We start from the raw sequence: 20164 nt of genomic DNA, 5'->3' as shown, positions 1-20164 counted from the left end.
TGTATGCAGGCTATTTTAGCTACATGATAAAGTACATGGAAGATATACTATATTGGTATTCAGGTTAAATTGCCGTGCTGGCACTTGGCGATAAATAAGTGGGCTTTGGTTGCAGTTTGGGCAATCGGTCTCTAAAAGGTTTGTCATCACTGCACTATAGTTATATCCAGCACTGTCCTCTGAACTATGCAGCTAATACATGTTGTGTAATGAGCTTTTAAAGGGAATGTGTTGTCAGAAAATGACTAATTGTTTAAATCACGTTTTTATATTAAACAGATATTTAAATAATTTTTGGTGATTTTTTTTTTAATTTTCCATTTCACTATATTTAAACATAAACTATAAGATCCTTCAGTTTTGGTCTTCTTGGTCTGTACAGATCACTGTACTTATCATTACAGGTAAGATAAGAATGTCAGCACCTCTTTGTATAGATAACACAGGTTCCACCATTCACAATACAGGTCACAGACCATGCCTACAAAACTTTATAGAAGTCAATGAGGTTCCCCTGTCCTGGTGGTTGCTGTAAAGCTTCTCTAAATGTTAAGAACAGCTCAGGCATGATGGGCGATCCGACAATCATGTTCAGGAAATAGAATAAAAAATCTGTAATCAGAAAATAAAACTGATATTAAAAAAATATAAAAAAACGGATGTGTGTCGCTATCTGGTTTTAACTGGCAGAAAAAGATTTCAGTGACGCACAAGTGTTTTTTTCCAGTTCTTGCTGCTTATTCATGATTCTTGTCTGGAATTACTTTTCTCCCACAGGTTGTGAAGATGCGGAAAGATGTAAAGAAAGTAAAAGCTCTAACACTTCGCAAACTAATCCGGCACATTTCGAAGCTGAAATCCAAAAAGTTAGTAAATCCATATCTTCATGAACTTTGTTGCTTGTTGTACAGTACATACTAGTAGAAATTGGATTTTACATTTTAACCAGATTATTTTAGGCCCTGGTAGCCTTATTTTTCTCACCTTTTCTGATGAAACACAGCGTGTAAAGCATGTAGACAGATCTCCACAGAAGAATCTGAAACTTCCATTACAGTCATAGATTTTTTTTTTTGTGATTAACCGCGCCACAAGCCCATGACTTACTGATATTGATTGCTAGATTTCTATAGTTTTATTTACTCTGGAGTGTTCTGGGTAGTTGTGGTTTATATAGTCCTCATGTGCAGCATTGTTGTGTTAAAAGCATCCACTTTAGGGGTATTATATATATTTTTTTAATTATTCTACTCATTTTGGGCTAAAATTCTTTGAGAAAGTTGGTCTTTATTAAGTACTTCATTACCAGTTAGGCCCATTACAATAGGACAATTACAACATTTGCAATGGGCCTAATTGCAAATAACTATTTCATTTCTGAGATTATATATTTTAAAAAATGTATATTTTTCCGTTCTTACCAATTTTTTTTCCTGTTACAAAAGACAAGACAAAACATTTTTTCTAAAATCGTTACCACATGTTTGTGCTTTGAAAATAGAGACTACTTGTGTAATTTATCTACTGGCTGTCCTCATGTCAACACTTCATACGATTAGAGCACATTTTGGAAACCTATTTTTCTACTGCTGGTTCTATGGCACCATACTGCTAGTACAGATGTTGTACAGTGCCAAAACAGTAGAAACTCCTTCAAAGTTACTATCTTTTAACCCCTTCCCTACCAGCGCCGTAATAGTATGGCGCTGGCTGATTTTTTTTTTAAAGATGGCATCCTCTCCTAAGCGGAGCGGGCGCCATAGCTGCGGGTGGCCGCTTGCTTCTTCTAGCAGACACCCGATTATGTCCACAAACGGCAGTAATGCCGATCACGGACATTTAACCTCTCAGATGCCAATCCTAACCACGGCATCTGAGCGCGTGAAACACCGGTGATGCTCCGTCTCCCCCGTGTGGCGATCGGAGATGCCGAAGCTTGTATGCAGCAGCCCCTGTCTTTGTGAATGACAGGAGGCTGCATAGTAATTCCTATGGAGGCCTTGCCTGTAATAGGGCTATAAAAAAAATCACGGGTGTCACGATGTGCCAAAACGTCCATAGTATAAAAATATTTTGCCCATACGGCAAACAGCCAAACAAAAAGTCATGCAGACCCCAGAAAGATATCAATGAAAAGTTCAGATCGCCGCACAAAAAATAAGCCCCCATACAGCTCCGTACACATAATTACAAAAAAGTTATTGGGGTCAAAATATGGCGACAAAAAAAATGATTTTTTTTCTCCTAATTTTTTTTTTTTTATCACTATCAAAACGCAAGAAAAACTATACATATAAGGTATCGCCGGATTCGTACTGACCTGTAGAATAAAAGTAACTGGTCAGTTTTATCGCACATCGAATGTTGTAAATAAAAAACTCGTAAAACTGTGGTGGAAATGCTTCATTTTTTGCAATTTCACCCCATTTGGAATTTTTTTCCCGCTTCCCACTACATCATATGCGATATTAAATGTTGGCTTTGGAAAGTACAACTTTTCCCCCAAAAAACAAGTCCTCATATGGCTAAGTGAACAGACAAATAAAAAAGTTATGACTCTGGGAAGGCAAGGAGTGCAACACAAAAACACAAAAAAAAAAAACATCTGGGGGCAAAAGGGTTTAACCTCCTAAGGCAGTGATGGCTAACCTTGGCACTCCAGCTGTGGTAAAACTACAACTCCCAAGATGCCCCCCTTGCTTGGCTGCTCTCAGAACTCTGTAGAAATAAATGGAGCATGCTGGGAGTCGTAGTTTCACCACAGCTGGAGTGCCAAGGTTAGCCATCACTGTCCTAAGGTATTAATCTTAGGGAAATTTGGACATTTTAAGCTTTTGGCAAAAAAAAAAAAATCATAACAATTTGTATTTTCCACCATCTCCCCAAAAAATCGATACTAATTATAGTTTAAACTAATACTGTACATATATTTTAAACATTTTTGGGAAAGAAAAAGGGAAAAACTATTTTTTATTAATGAAAGACAAAGGGGATACATTTGTGTGTATGTAGTCTGCTTTACTATTAGTAAAACTAATGACTAACTTTTTTTTTTTTTTTTTTTTATGATTATTATTTTTTTTTTTTATAAATAAAAAAATGAACACCTTCCTGCCCCAGATAGGGATTAATTTACAGACAGCAAGATCACAGTTTACTTTACAACCAGCAATCTACAGCGCTTCGGGGCATCACTTTTATATGTTGGGTTACAGTTAACAGCCTTCCGTAACGGAATATTTGGCGGTTGGCAACTGGTTAAAGGGGTTGTCCGAGTTATAGAAAAAAAAATATAGCACTGTAAATCTGATGGTCAGCGATATATAACTAAGCTTAGCAAGTTTTAGGAAAAAAAATATCTATTTCCCCCCTCGCCTATGACAGCACCCATGGATAGCATCCGCCCCCTTCCTCAGGACAGGAAACAGGAAGCACAGCCTCTTCAAAAGGGAGGTACAACCCCCATCATGCCAGTTCTGTTTCCTGTCCTAAGGGACAGGGTGGATGCACAGCTGTAAAGAGCAGAGCTGCGGGAGCCCCTTGGTTGATACCCGTAGGAGGAGGGCCTACCCGAGCGGCGTAAGTCTTCCTCGGAAGCCGCTGCTAAAGTCTGGCCTCTTTGGACTCCCTCTCGTCCGGTCACTCCCCCGTCGGGGCTGCTTCGGTGTCCCCGGCCTGGCGAACCTCTGCGGCCGTGCCGTATGTTCGGCTGCCGCTGGCGTTCGCGCGCGCGCACGCGCGACGCGATTATTTCCGGGTAGGTCGGGCTGGCGCTGACGTCATCGATGGGCGCCGGATCTGGGCTTCCGGCTTTTGGCAGTGGGAGGAGGCGGGCCTTGGACCGGAAGGGGAGGGTGCCGACGCGCGCCCGGCAAGTTCAAAAGCCAGCCAGCTCTCACTGCAGGCTGGTGTTTTTTGCCTGCAGTGAACTCCATGGATGAGAGCCAGTGGCAGAAAATGGAGCCCACACAGCGCGCAGAACCCACTGAAACCACCAACGAATCCTCGGTACCGGTGGGGGTAAGAGGGGCGTATGCCCTGCATTTTCCATTTATCTCAGTACCTGATGGTTGTCTTCGCTTTATGTGTTTAGACTTCTAAAGAGAGAAGGGGGTCAAGATCCAAGGAGCGGGGCTGTGCTATTTGCAAGAGGAAGCTACCGTCCGGTTGGGGCAAACCTGCATGTCAGGCCTGCGTTGGCAAATTATTGGAGGATGAGGCCCCCTCTCTCTTATCAAGCCTAAAGAGGATTATCAAGGATGAAGTCAGAGAAACAGTTAAAGAATCCTTGAGTAATCTACTTGAAGATCGCCCTAGTACTTCCGCCGCAGTCTCTATTCCCGCTTCAAGCGATCAGGAGCTGTTATCCGCATTAGAGGAGGAGGGAGAACTTCCATCCTCGTATCATTCACAGGACGAGCAGCTGGCGGGGAAACCCTTGTTCCTCCCAGAGAACATTAATGCTCTAGTCGGGATTGTCAGGGCAACTATGGGGCTTGATGATCAAGCAGAACCCCAGTCTATGAGGGATTCCATGTTCGAAGGCCTGGGTCCTAGAAGATTGAAATGTTTTGATGTGCACGAGAATATAACTTCGGTCATTAAGAATGAATGGAGCAGGCCGGACAGAAAATTTTTCGTGCCTTCTGCCTTAAAGAGGAAGTATCCCTTTGAGGACAAAGCCTCTGCTGATTGGGATAGAGCCCCAAAGTTGGATGCTCCGGTAGCAAAGATCTCTAAGAGGGCAGCCCTCCCGTTTGAGGATGCCGGAACTCTTAAGGATGCTATGGACAGAAGAGCAGAGGTCTATTTAAAAAAGAACTGGGAGGCGACGGCTGGTTCTTTTAGACCCGCTATAGCCGCCACTTCTGTGGCCAGGTCCTTGAAGGTCTGGATGAAGGAGATGGAGGAGCAGATGAAGAAAGGGGCGCCCACGGAACAGCTCCTCTCGTCATTTCCAACTCTGTACAGTGCAATTGACTTCCTGGCGGATGCCTCAGTGGACTCCCTGAAGCTGTCAGCAAGAGCCGCAGCGCTTTCAAATTCCGCCCGTCGGGCGATTTGGCTAAAAGACTGGAAGGGAGATGCGGGATCGAAGGCAAAATTGTGTGCTATCCCCTGTCAGGGTGAATTTCTCTTCGGGCCCACGTTGGATGATCTGCTGGAAAAGGCCTCTGACAGAAAGAAAGGTTTCCCTTCTATTCATCAGCAGCCTCCTAAGAAGCCCTTTCGTTCTCAGTCGGCCAGATTTAACTTTAAGAGAAGAGAAACTCCCAGGCAGTCTGGTAATGCGCCTAGAAGGAGCAAGGGGTTTCTTTTTTCAGGTGGAGAGGCCTCTAAGAAACCTCCGCAATGACGCCAGATGCCCGGTTGGAGGTCGTCTCTCCCTCTTCGCGGATCAGTGGCGGAAGATCTCAAACAGCCCCTGGATCCTCTCAATCATTTCACAGGGCTATTGCCTGAACTTCCTGAGAACTCCTCCAGAAAGGTTCGTTTTGACGGACTATCGCTCCAGCCCAGAGAAGCTAGAAGCATTGCGTCTGGAAGTGACAGATTTACTAGAGAAAAGGGTCCTGCAGGAGGTTCCAGCTCAAGAGAGGGAGAGGGGCTATTATTCGACACTTTTTCTTGTAAAGAAGCCGAATGGCACCTTCCGAACCATAATAAATCTGAAGCTGCTCAACAAATACCTGGTGTACGAGAGGTTTCGTATGGAGACTATCAGTTCCATAATTCCAAATTTATTCCTAGGCTGCTACATGGCGACCCTGGACCTCAGGGACGCTTATTACCACGTCCCAATCCATCCCAGTCACCAGAAGTACCTGAGAGTAGCAGTTCAGTTCCCGGACAGACTCCTGCACGTTCAATTTCGGGCCCTGCCGTTCGGGTTGTCTCAGGCACCCAGGCTTTTTACGAAGATTGTAGCAGAGATGATGGCTCATCTGAGGGAGAAGGATCTGATTGTCATCCCCTATCTAGACTATTTCCTCCTTCTCTCTCAGACACCGGGACAATTATCCGAGGGGATTGCCTGGGTCAGGGAGGTGCTGGTAAAGTTGGGTTGGGAGTTAAATCTCCAGAAATCCAATCTCGTACCAAGTCAGATATGCACCTTTCTGGGGCTGCTCCTGGACTCCCAGAAGCAGATGTGTTTTCTCCCGACACAGAAGGTTTCTCTGTTAGTCTCCAGAGTTCAGGACATTGTGGCTCGCCGTTCTATCTCTCTAAGAGACGCCATGTCAGTTCTGGGCCTAATGATGGCCGCAATCCCGGGGGTGGAATGGGCCCACTTTCACTCAAGGTCTCTTCAGCTGCAGATCCTGGGAGCTTGGGACAAAGATCCCCTATCCTTGGATTCCCTCTTCTACCTGTCAACTCGTACGATAAAAGATTTAGAGTGGTGGACAGAACCTTCCAACCTTCAGAGAGGAGTCCCTTGGTCAAGGCAGGATCCCCTCTCTCTGACTACAGACGCAAGTCCCTGGGGGTGGGGAGCTCACACAGAATCTCTACTTCTGCAGGGACAGTGGGATCAGGAGACAGTTCCCAGATCTCACAACTTCAAGGAACTCCTGGCGATCCTCATGGCCTTAAAGAAATGCCTCCACCTTTTAAAAGGCAGAAACGTCTTAATCTACTCCGACAACATGACGGCAGTAGCCTATATCAATCGTCAGGGGGGGACGAGATCGCCAGATCTAATGTCTCTCACCAGGGAGATTTTCGAGATAGCAGAGGATTTCCTTCCATCGATCAGGGCGGTACACTTAAAGGGAAAGGAGAATGTGAAGGCAGACTTTCTGAGCAGGCATTGTGTTCGGCAGGGGGAATGGTCCCTAGATCAACAGGTCTTCAACGACATCGTGGCTCTCTGGGGTCTCCCGGTGGTGGATCTCTTTGCCACAAGGGGAAACAGAAAAGTGAAAAGGTTCTACTCTCTATCCCCACTAGAACGGCCCACGGCAGTGGACGCTTTGGTGCAGTCATGGAGAGTAGGCCTCCTGTACGCCTTCCCTCCTATAAAGCTACTCCCAAGAGTCCTGAAGAAGATTCGGGAGGAGAAGGCCCTAGTAATTACTATAGCCCCCTTTTGGCCCAGGAGGGTCTGGTTTTCCTGGCTAAGGAGGATGTCGGTAGCAGACCCCTGGGTACTTCCCGTCTTCCCGGGACTACTAGTTCAGGGACCATTACTTCATCCACAGTTGGAGAGCCTGCACTTGACAGCCTGGCTGTTGAGAGGCAGATCCTAGAGATGAAGGGTCTTTCCGGGGAGGTGATAGACACCCTTTTATCCAGCAGAAAACCTGTTACCTCAAAAATCTATTTGAGAGTTTGGAGGGCCTTCCTTCGATTTGCAAACAGGCCAGTTAATGTCTTGGATCCCCCGGAGTTACCTCTAGTCCTGAGCTTCCTCCAGGAAGGCTGGAATAAAAAGCTGAGGCCCAGTACTTTAAAGGTCCATATCTCTGCCTTAAGTGCTCTCTTTGAGTATAAGTTAGCAGACCACCCCTGGATTAAGAGATTTGTAGTTGCAATTTCTAGACTCGCTCCCGTCCAGAAATCCAGAGTTCCCCCCTGGGATTTGAACCTAGTCCTGTCTGCCTTAACCGGAGATCCCTTTGAGCCCATTGAGGACGTCTCTATTAAAATCTTGACCTTTAAATTAGTTTTCTTGCTAGCCATTACTTCCGCTAGAAGAGTGAGTGAGATTTCGGCCCTCTCTATCGAAAAACCGTATCTCAATATCTTAGAAGATAGGATATACCTATCTCCTGACCCTGCCTTCCTTCCAAAGGTTTCATCATCCTTTCATCGGTCTCAGGATATAGTTTTACCTTCCTTCTGTTCCTCACCCAAGAATCAGAAGGAAAGGGAATTTCATTGCCTCGATGTTAGAAGGTGTCTAATCCAATACCTTTTGGCCACTCAGGAATGGAGGTTGTCCTCTAAGCTGGTAGTTTCCTTTCAGGGACAGAAGAAGGGCTCCCCTGCTTCCTCTCAATCCATAGCCAGGTATATAAAACAAGCCATCTATCTGGCATATTCCTCTAAAGGGGTTCCTCCTCCTGCCGGGTTTGGAGCACACTCAACAAGAGCAGTGTCTACATCCTGGGCAGAAAGAGCTTCCGCTTCTATTGACCAGATTTGCAGAGCAGCTACTTGGAGTTCTGCTCATACCTTCTTTAAGCACTATAGGCTGCAGCTTCCTTCACAGGAGGGTTTGGGATTTGGGCGTAAAGTCCTCCAAGCAGTTGTCCCACCCTAGGTTGATCTCGCCTAGATATCCATGGGTGCTGTCATAGGCGAGGGGGGAAATATAGGATTACACTTACCGGTAATCATTTTTCCTTGAGCCTATGACAGCACCCGCCTAATTCCCTCCCTTACAAAAATAAATAAATAAATAAATAAATAAATAAATAAAAATATATAATAAAAAAAAAAAAAAAAAAAGAATTTTAGAATATATAGAGAGATGTATACGTGTGTTTGCACACAGAGATGAGCATTTGTTCTGTTGTGGATTTGTGGTGTAGTGTTTTTGTCTCCTTAGTTCTTGGAATAGGACTGGCATGATGGGGGTTGTACCTCCCTTTTGAAGAGGCTGTGCTTCCTGTTTCCTGTCCTGAGGAAGGGGGCGGATGCTATCCATGGGTGCTGTCATAGGCTCAAGGAAAAATGATTACCGGTAAGTGTAATCCTATATTTCCTCATTTCCCTGGTTCTCTTCTGGCCCTTTGTTTACTTGCAAAAACAACAATCTCTGCCCCTCCCCCTGCACTGCTAAGGGAGTGAATACAAGTACTGTCCTGAGTGACAGCTGTATAATGACACTGCTAATACACACAGGATCTTCCCCCTACCTGCAATGCTGTGCAGAACTTCTCTTCTCTCTGTGCAGCTGAAGGGGTTAAAAAGCCTGGCAGAGAGCAATAAGCAGCAGCCGGCAGTGCAGGGGGCGTGGCCAGCACAGTGACTTCTGGTGTACAGATCTCTCAGGCTTGTGCACAAACATTATCAGAGCAGGGAGAGAAGCTGACATCACAGGTCATGTGACCCTCAGTGAAATCTGAGAAAGCAGCAACTGGAGATAAAGTGAGTTAATTGGAAAGCTGTTACATTTCCCTAGTTAGAAACATAGAACAAAAAAATAACTCTGACAACCCCTTTAAATGGCTCAATCTGTAGCCCCCATCTTTACTATCCTAACAGATCATAAACACTCCATTATAACTAAAGTCTTATTTAAGCTAAATTTTTACTAAATTGATGAGTGTGAGCTGTCATGAGTTCAGAGATAAGGACTACAGTTGAAAATGTTTAATAAAGACCAAATGGAAAATTTACTTTTAGCCCCAAATAAGTAGAATGAATAATAGATAATAATAGAATAATAAAAAAAAAAATAACTCCTAAGGTGTCCATAGCCTTTAGGGCTGGAATCACACAGTTCATATATTTGGGGTAAGTAAGGGCTCTTTCACATGAGCGTCTTCCTTGCGGAAATCACGCTCCGTGTGAGAGAGGGTTCGTGCGGTCTGGACTACGGAATCACACGGCATTATCATGATTTGATAATGCTGTGTGCCTCTGCCTGACCTTTCTGTAACGGAATCTTACTGATAGCTTTATGTCAGTATGATTCTGTTACAGAAAGGTCAGCCAGAGGCACACAGCATTATCAATCATAAGGCCCCATTCACACGTCCGCAAAAGGGTCAGCACCCGTTCCGCAATTTTGCGGAACCGTGCGGACCCATTCATTCTCTATGGGCCCGGGCGTGAAGCGGAGAGCACACTATGTGCTCTCTGCTTCCGCGTTTGCGGAGCTCGACCCCGAACTTCCGGTACGCAGCTCCGCCCAAAAATAGAACATGTCCTATTCTTGTCCTCAGCTGCGGACAAGAATAGGCATTTCTATACGGGGTGCCGGCCGGGTGTGTGAATGGACCCTAATGCTGTGCGCTTCTGTAGTCTAGATCACACGATCCCTTTCTCAAATGGAGCGTGATTCCCGCATGGGATATGCTTGTGTGAAAGATCACTAACTTTTTTTTTTTTTTAAACAAAATGCAGCATGCACTAGTTATGGCACTTTTTCAAATGGGTTCTCCAACTCTTCTTACATGTTGGCCTATTGTCAGGATAGGCCATCACTAGCTGATCAGAAAGAGTCCAACGCTCTTTACCCCAGCCGATGCTCTGTTTGGCATAGCTCCAGCACCGGAAGCAAACCACTCTGACTACTTTGTAGTGGACTGATTTAGTCACTGCTGCTCCCATCACTTTCTCAGAAATCTCCAGAATGATTCTGTAGTTTAGGATGGTGGACAGAGCCATGCAAATATTCCTTTCAGCCCTCACATTATAGAACCATGTATGTCAGCTTTTGTGCAGATGTTTAAGTCCTTTAAGTCATCTGTTTCCCACCTGAACATTACATTCCTGGATGTCACTTCTGACTGTTTCTTAAGTCATATTCCATATATCATAAAGTAATATTGAAGTCATTCCTGACTGCTCGCATTGAATTTTAAAGTTACTCCATGCTCGGATTAAGTATAACTGGCCTTTTTTTTATAAAAATAAGGTGATGTTCACATGGTGGAATGTCCACTCAGATTTTACTGAAATCCAAAAGAAATACGCATCACGTTCTTTTCAATAGGAAACCATGTTGCTGTCCGTAGTCCAAAGCTTTTCTGCGGGATATGAGTCCTGTGTCAATAAGTGACATGTCACACAAACATTGAGGGGTTAACACGTGGATCAGCTCCATTGAGTGAGGCAGATTACCAGCACTTGAAACCAGAAATCCAAGAATCAGCTGGGGATTATTCCAACTGAAAAATAGGATGCCTAAACATGGCCTTATACTTATCAGAATCCATATCAACAGAGGAAGTGTAGACATTGAACACTTAAAGGGGCTGTCCAACCATAAGAACTTATCCCCGATACACAGGATAGGACATAAGCATCTAAGTGGTGGGGGTCCAACTGCTAGGACCCCCACTAATCACAAGAAGAGTCCCTACAGTGAATGTAGCAGTCATGCATGTGCGCTGCTGCCCCTACAGTCCTAGAGTGGAATGCATTTCTGACAATCATCTCATTCTTGTAATCGGTGGGGGTTGCACAGTTTAATTACCCACCCTACTGGATAATCCTAAAATGGGGACCTTTTACATGCTACCGAAAATACATGCAGAAGGGAATCCTGGCAGACAAATCATTTCAGGTATGGGGACCCTAACTGAAGGGATCTCGAGCTGGGTAGAGAATATTCAGAAACCCTTGGTCAAAAGGACACCTAGTTTTATCTAGTACAGCATAGACATTCTGTGCAAGCTATCAGCCATTGGACCATTACCAGAAAACACAAGATTGGTGAATATGGATGTAGAGCCCCTGTACTCTTACAAGGATGGCATAGACGCATGTCAGTACTTTCTGCAAAAAAAAATAACTTGCCACGGAACCAGCCCTGAAACTGATCAGGTATGTACTTCACCACAATTACTTTTCTTTTGGGGAAGACATATACCTACAGCGTATGGGTAGCGTCATGGGTAGTAGAATGTCGCCACAGTATGCCAACCTGTTTATGGCCAAACTAAAGAAGGATTTACTGTCAAATCTTTGGCATACTTTCGTTATATCAATGACCTTCTGCTGATTTGGTCTGGCTCAGAAGAGGAACTACTGACATTTCATAAAAACTTCAACAAGTTTGACCCGACCATGAGGCTCACTCTCAATTACTCACAATCCCACGTATATTTTCTGGACACTACCATATACATAACTAACAATACCATACAAACATCTATCATAAACCCACAGGCCATCCAGCATATCTTATATGGGACAGCTTTCATCCAAAACAGGTTAAAAAGTCCATCATTTACAGCCAGGCCCTATGATACATCCGTATTTGTTCAGACGTTGAGGACAGAAAACATCTGTTGTCACTAAGGAACACATTCCTACAACAGGGATATCATCCCCTGGTCATACAAGAACAAATACATAGAACCATGAGGATTCCAAGAAACAGCCTTTTGGATTACAGACAAAAGGAGGTCACCAACAGGGTGTCTTTAATGGTGATGTACAACCTTCCAATGAACATCCTAAAGAAAATTGCAGCGGCCCTCCAACCAATATTCAACAAAGACAAAAGACAAATATTTCCAGTTACCTTTTCTGGCATACAAACAACCATCAAACTTGAGGAATCTCCTTGTTAGGCGTGCCCTCTCACCATCACAGATGGGTACTTTTCAATGCAAGCACAAAAAAAGCAAGACCTGCACACGTCTTTACCACTAATACAGTCCGTATACCCAACAGACCTGTAAGTTCATGGATACCTTCTCATGTGAATCCTCCAATGTTCTGTACATGATACTCCTAATAGAGCAATTTATTTTGGGGAGACTGTACAGAAACTGCGATCCAGAATAAACCTGCAAAGATTTAAGATAAACCACAAAGCTGATACAACTGTAGGAATCCATTTCTCTGGACCAGGACACTCCATTAATGACTTTGTAACAGCGGCTGCAATGCGCCGCTGTTCCCCTTTTTACTGCCATGGTCCCGGGCGCCGCTGTTCCCCTGCTTACTGCCATGGTCCCAGACCGCTGTGTTCAGCAGTGATCTGCGTCCGGTGCTTTGCATTCAACGCTGCAGTCCTGGGCTCTGTGTGAGCACTGTTGTTCTGGCATCCGCTCCACAGTTTCCTCTCAGCCCTGGCCACAGCATGCTTGCTGTTTGTTTTCTACAGCACTTCCTTAAAGGCCAGCGGACGTCACTTCCTGGGCTTTATGGGTTAAGTGATGTGACCTCGCTGACCAATCCTAGCCCTCCTGTGCATATATAAGTGGCTTAGCCCACTTCCCAGATGCCTCAGTGTCAAGGTCCTTGTGTCCTGCTAAGGTTCCTAATTCTCGCCTGTGTCCCTGACTTGTATTTGTATTCCTGGACTCTGCTACCTGTTAGATCCCTGCCTGTTTGCCTTGACTCTCATGTTGCCGATCTGTTTTGCCTGACCTGTACCTGTGCTGCCTGCCCTGACCTTTTTGCTGTCTGACTACTCCTCTGTCTCATCCTTTGGTCCTGCACCTCTGGTACCTATCTCGGGTACCTCCTGGTCTGCCTGGACCAGCTGCCTTGTGTGCTTATCCTCCTCAAGAGGTAGCGACCTGGTGTTCCCCTTGGGAAAGTCTATCCCCACTATCAGTGGTAGTGAAGATCCAGGGGTTCACTTGGACAACGCCCTTAGAGTAGGTAGGACACCTGGCGCAGTAGGTTCAAACTCGCTGGTTCGTGACAGACTTAAAGGTTTTGATTCTCAAAGGCAACTTTAATGATAGAGACAGAAAAACTTTGTAATTTAAAATGATGACTCCATCCAGTCCTTAAGTAATGGACTGAATCTCAACCCTGGTTTTATGACCCACTATTTAGACAAAATTCACAGCTCCCTCAGTTCGAATCCCAATCCCTAATCTAAATTGTCTCCGCTGACCATTTCCACTTGTTGATTAGCCTTATCTTTATTATGCATCCCCCCATGTATATGTTTTTCTGTAACATCCTATAAGTGTTGTGCCTCTTTCTCAGTCTTTCATTTGTAATCTAGCCTGAAGAAGGAGCCTTTGTGCTCTGAAAGCTTGCAATATGTTTTTTTCTGGTTCACCTATAATACTTTATTATTTATTAACGCAATAGTATTCAACATCATTGTTTTTGCGGGCTAACGCGGTACTATGCAATCCTTGCCACACTACATTCATTATATAATTTATTTTAACTCTATTACTTTATATTATCAGGGGAACAGAAGAACTGATGGTTAAAAATCAAAGACGAGCACAAAGACTTCTTGAAGAAATTCAGTATATAAAGGTAAAATACGTGTGTATTGCTCCATAGACCCCTTATTCTATATGCAGTCTGTCCTGCCACTTGTAACTCACTCTTGCAAATTGTCTGGAACATTTCAGTTATTTTAATCCAACATTTTTCCGTGTTTTTGCTATATTTCTTCTGTGCTCCTGGCTTACTTTGGCAGACATGCTTGCCAGGCTAAATGTACATTTGTTTAGGAATGCATGCACTTTTTAAGGGCTTGGAGTATTCGCTGCAAGTCCTCCTTAAAAGGAGGACCGTTCCCGTTTTAGTAGACTTGTGAATAGCAGAAGTGTATGCTGACTTCATGCTCCGGCTATGGCCAGTTCTTTATACATTTTTAGAAGATGCGGTCATGATCCACTGTGTGCCCAGAGCTAAGGAAAATCTGGACAATTTGGAATAAAAGTGCACTGAAGACTGTCTGAAGATAAGGACCACATGCCTTACTACAGATAGTGGGTTCTTGTAGGATACCCTTATTTTTTATTTTATTTTTTTCAGATTGAGAAGCAACATTTTATTTTCTGGTCAAAAAAAATGTAAATCAATTTTTAATACTCAAAAGCTAAATAAGCAAATTGTTAAGTGTTAAAAGGGTTATTGCCTTCATACAATTTCCTGATAGTATATGTAGTGCAGGGTACATGTTCATTGTTCCCTCTAGGCCATTTTATTGGCTTTTGTGGACATTCCTGATCTCCGCACTTCGTGCTGGAACCAGTGGCGGTCACACTGCGCTGTTTATACTGTAAAACTATATTTCCCGCAATTTTTCTGTCTTTCCTGTCTCTCTCATCCATCGCATTCCCCCATGTCGGTCAGCCCCCTTAACTGGTTGGTCACATCAAGTGACCTGCAGTAGCATTGTAAAGCATGGGCAATCAAAGAGAATATGTCACCAAGATTTTGGACTATTATCTATATACATGGGTAGTAATGCAGATAAGGGCTATGATTTATCATGCCTTCACTCTCTCACTTGCGCAAAAATTTTACGACTTTTTACACCACTCCAATTTTGAAATATGGGTGGGGAAGTGGGTGTGGCTAGCTATGTTAATGAGTTTCACTTTAGACTTATCATTGAGACTTTAAAAAAAAAAAAAGTCAGCAAAAAGCCACAATCTCACTCCACTAGGAGAGTGGAGAAGGAAAACTGGAGTAACTTTTCTAGACAAGTGTTAGGTATAAGGATAAGACAAATTTATCAACTAACGTGACATTTGATAAATGTGGCAAAAAGTACTCTGACACAGACTCAACCAAAACTGGCTTCAGATATTATTCCCTTGTTATTGTTATTTATTATTAAAGCGCCATTTATTCCATAGCGCTGTTACGATGAATTCTAGGCTGGATATCGCGGACTGCTGACGTCAGACCGTGTGCATTCGGCCTTAATTTGAGGGTATTTACATCTAAATCAGGTGAACGGTGTAAGAATTACAACAGTTTTGCATATGTGCCTCCCACTCGTTAAGGGACCAAAAGTAAGGGTACAATTGGCTTCTCAGCTGTTCCATGGCCAGGTGTGTGTTATTCCCTCATTATCCCAATTACAATGAGCAGATAAAAGGTCCAGAGTTCATTTCAAGTGTGATATTTGCATTTGGAATTTGTTGCTGTCAACTCTCAAGATGAGATCCAAAGAGCTGTCACTATCAGTGAAGCAAGCCATCATTAGGCTGAAAAAACAAAACAAACCCATCAGAGATGGCAAAAACCTTAGGTGTGGCCAAAACAACTGTGTGGAATATGCTTAAAAAGAAGTAATGCAACGGTCAGCTCCGCAACACCAAAAGACCCGGAAGACCACGTAAAACAACTGGTGGTGGTGGATGACTGAATAATTGTTTCCCTGGTGAAGAAAACACAGTTCACAACAGTTGGCAAGATCAAGAACATTCTCAAGGAGGTAGGTGTATGTGTGTCAAAGTCAACAATCAAGAGAAGACTTCACCAGAGTGAATACAGAGGGTTCACCACAAGATGTAAACCATTGGTGAGCCTCAAAAAAAGGAAGACCAGATTAGAGTTTGCCAAACAACTTCTAAAAAAAGCCTTCACAGTTCTGGAACAACATCCTATGGACAGATGAGACCAAGATAAACCTGTACCAGAGTGATAAGAAGAGAAGAGTATGGAGAAGGCAAGGAACTGCTCATGATCCGAAGCATACCACCTCTTCAGTGAAGCATGTTGGTGGTAGTGTCATGGCATGGGCATTTATGGCTGCCAATGGAACTGGTTCTCTTGTATTGATTGATTGCTGACAAAATCAGCAGGATGAATTCTGAAGTGTTTTGGGCAATATTATCTGCTCATATTCAGCCAAATGCTTCAGAACTCATTGGACAGAGCTTCACAGTGCAGATGGACAATGACCCAAAGCATACTGCAAAAGCAACCAAAGGGTTTTTTAAGGGAAAGAAGTGGAATGTTATGCACTGGCCAAGTCAATCACCTGACCTGAATCCGATTGAGCATGCATTTCATTTGCTGAAGACAAAACTGAAGGGAAAATGCCAAAAGAACAAGCAGGAACTAAAGACAGTTGCAGTAGAGGCCTTGCAGAGCATCACCAGGGATGAAACCCAGTGTCTGGTGATTTCTATGTGTTCCAGACTTCAGTCTGTAATTGACTGTAAAAGATTTGCAACCAAGTATTAAAAAGTGAAAGTTTGATTTATGATTTTTATTCTGTCCCATTACTTTTGGTCCCTTTAACAAGTGGGAGGCACATATGCAAACTGTTGTAATTCCTAGACATCTTGTTCGTTTCATTTCAAATCCATTGTGGTGGTGTACAGAGCCAATAATGTTAGAATTGTGTCGATGTCCCAATATTTATGGACCTGACTGTAACACGAAAAACACCAGTACTGTAATGGATCTTTTTTAAAAGGAAGCATATTAGGAAGTTGGAAGACTCGACATATAAGTTTAGATAAGACATGCTTTTTAAAAGCTGAATAACTCCTGCAATTAGAAAAGCACATCAGATATTGGAGTGCGATAAATTTGGCGCACCTTTGAAAACAACACTCCAGTTTTTATGCCTCTCCCCTAATGAGATTGCGCCTTTTTCTTTAGCAACTTTTTCTCATTTCATAATTTTGGCGCATACTTAACAACATAATTAACCACATCCACGTTCCCACTCACTTTTCAAACATGGTGATAGGTGTGTAAAATCACAGGTCACACATTTTTGCACAAAAATATCATGGCAAAATGTGCAACTTTTTACACCAGAGTTCACATCATTAAAATGTTGTTTTTCTTTTGTTGACTTGAGGCTCCATTCAACTTTTTCTTAATATGCAAATTAGGCCTTTGGTGCAACGAGGACATCACACTTGCTCTTGTTGCAGCCAAGCTCCACAAATTTTTGTGTTCAATCCCTTTCTCACAGCTTTGCCACTGCCACCAGCCCATATGCAGAACCATTCAGAAATTACTTTATGTGCATTCAATTTCCGTATGTCCATATGTCCTTTCCACAAAAGAATAGAACATGTCCTATTATTGTCCACATTACGGACAAGGGTAGGACTATTCTGTTCCGCAAAATACGGAATGAACATGACCAGTATCCGTGTTTTGCGGTTCAGTAATTTACAGACGACAAAACATCCAACGGAAGTGTGCATGAGCCATTAAAGCGTTTGATTGCTGCGGATTTGCAATGCAGAGTCCTATGGATACCCCTTTAAACCGTTATTTACAGCGGACCACATGTACCACAAAAACATCCTACACAAGATGAAATAATGTGTGGATAAAATTATAAGAGTGTATAGATCACTGCAAATGGTGTTCCACCCTAATATGCAACTGACAATACAAGGCTAAACCTGCACACTGATGTAAAAAAATGAGATTGTAGACAATATATTCCTGTCAGGAACATATCGGAGCCGGCGCACCCCGCCAAGGTATCTCAGTGTAACACGGGGCCTACCGCTAACCTACTTATAGTGTGTGAACACTGTCCGATAGGTGCCAAGGGTTGATTCGCAGCCAAACTCCCACATACCTCCAAAGTAAGATCCCTACTACAATGGGAGGAGGCTGCGAGCCCCACCTTTGGCAGGCCATGTGACACAGGCTACCAGGTGCACTAGAATGTTACCAACGGTAAGCGTCCAAACATTCAATACATAAATCACAGAATAGAGTTGCCTTACTGGGAGGAAATGATCAAACCCCAAATACTGTAGTGTATTTATAACTGGGGGAGCAGATCCTACACATGTGATCCGTTGCTAACGGCAATCCCCAGGAAAAATGATTACAATGGAGGATGCCGGCAGCGGACCACATGTACCACAAAAACATCCTATACAAGATGAAATAATGTGTGGATGAAAGTATAGGAGTAAATAGATCACTGCAAATGGTGTACCACACTAATATGCAACTGACAATACAAGGCTAAACCCTCACACTGATGTTAAAAAAAAATTTGATTTTAGCCAATATATTCCTGTCAGGAACATATCGGAGCCTGTGCACCTCTCCAAGGTATCTCGGTGTAGCGCGGGACCTACCGTTAACCTACCTATAGTATGTGAACACTGTCCGATAGGTGTCATGGTCCGACTCACAGCCAAACTCCCACATACCTCCAAAGTAAGATCACTAATACAATGGGAGGAGGGAGGAGGAGGAGGGAGGAGTTGCATATTAGTGTGGTGCAGTGATCTATGTACGCTCATTGTACCTGCATTGTTTGTATAGAAGATACAGCAGGATGTGAGCTTTATGGGAGTTAATGGATAGAACACTGTTAGGAGAGTAATAAAATCACCAGGAAGTGATGAATTACAACCCCACCCAACCCTGAATCCAAGACTCCTGCATTTCAAGGCATTGAGTGTGTAGTGTTACTGCCCTGCCATTGCTGGCTTCCACAAATATGCTGCCCTCTAATGGTGAGGTGAATGTGCGGACCATGGTCCAGTCCACACACCAAAGCTGAAAAGTCAGCTGGAGAAAATAAGGGCCTATTTTGTGTGCCTCATTGGTTAGTTTTAAACTGTCAAATAATTCAGGATTATGTGCAGCAAAAAAAATGAAAATGCAAAATAGTTTTAAAAATCTTTTTCTAATAAAATCATGATTTAGCATACCTTTTAGGTTCAGATGACTCTTCAGAATAAGCGCATGTGTGTGCATGAGGACTAATACTATATCTGGCCATTAAATGACTTGCATTGTGCATTCACCACCAGATTTCTCCTCTGAAGGCCCTATCTTTATTTGTAAGTTTTCCCTGGTGATTGTGATTAGTACAGCAAGGATGAGACTCAAAAGTGGAGAAAGAGGCATTTTTCTGTAGTAAGATATATTACAAAGTTTATTATTTTCACTTGAACTGCTAGAGATGAATGCTAAAAGTAAGCAAGAAATGTAATGGCTCTTGTTGTTTGTCAGTCTACAGCACTCTCTGCATGATCCTGACACAGATTTAGCAGAAATCCTGCAGAGCACAAAGTTGTTAAGCTCCTGCTGATTTCTTCTGTCTTGGGCTGGAGACCGACTAAGGGATTGGGGTTTAGCCAAGGAGACGTGGCTTGTTGATCCCTTTGTCTTACTGCAGACCAGACACAACAAGGAGGCTCCTGCTCCACCAACTTTCCTTAAAGGTGTTCTCTCAGACTGGGAACCCCTTTTGATATTACTAGGCAGGATGTGCGGATCAAAAAATAAAAAAAGACTAGTGCTCCAATTTAAACGCTTCTCCATTTCCAGTCGTAGCTGGACCAGAAGTATTACATGCCACCTGCATGCATGCTACTGCTTTCAAATTATCAGTGACCTCAGCAGTGACATGTGCAAGTACAACACGTGACCGATGGCATAGATGAGGCCAGTCTCGAAGAACTACTTTAAGCATCACATACACGTGAGCTAAAAAAGGTGGCGGAAATGGGAAATTTTGGCTCACCAGACTTACGAAATGCAATGGTTGACAGCAGATTTACATCTGCCAAAAATGTTATCTGCACAGTCACAAAATTTGCTGTTTTGCTCAAGCCTAGTGTTTTTTTTTTTTCTCTTCCTTTGCCTGCCCAATCTAGCATTTATGGGACCAGCTGGGATGTTAACTATGGCAGGATCTATAGGCCCAGCTGTAACATCTGTGGGCAAATGTGCTGCAGGATACCATATGGAACCTAAATACCTCCATGCCCAATCCTATCTCATCTTGTATCAAGGCTAGAGGTGGGCC

General features: G+C 43.4%; 1 protein-coding gene across 1 annotated transcript in view; it reads left to right on the top strand.

Annotated features, from left to right (window-relative positions):
- Positions 1-20164, top strand: part of SRFBP1 (serum response factor binding protein 1) — a 127249-nt gene that overhangs the window by 50905 nt on the left and 56180 nt on the right. Inside the window, exons 2-3 of the mRNA XM_044291125.1 lie at positions 778-866; positions 13848-13920. Coding sequence (XP_044147060.1) covers positions 778-866; positions 13848-13920 — 162 coding nt within the window. The remainder of the gene's footprint in view (positions 1-777; positions 867-13847; positions 13921-20164) is intronic.

This window comes from Bufo gargarizans, chromosome 1, assembly GCF_014858855.1.
Source record: "Bufo gargarizans isolate SCDJY-AF-19 chromosome 1, ASM1485885v1, whole genome shotgun sequence".
Taxonomy (NCBI): domain Eukaryota; kingdom Metazoa; phylum Chordata; class Amphibia; order Anura; family Bufonidae; genus Bufo; species Bufo gargarizans.
The sequence above is the reverse complement of the archived record's forward strand: the minus strand, read 5'-3'. Positions and strand labels throughout refer to the sequence as shown.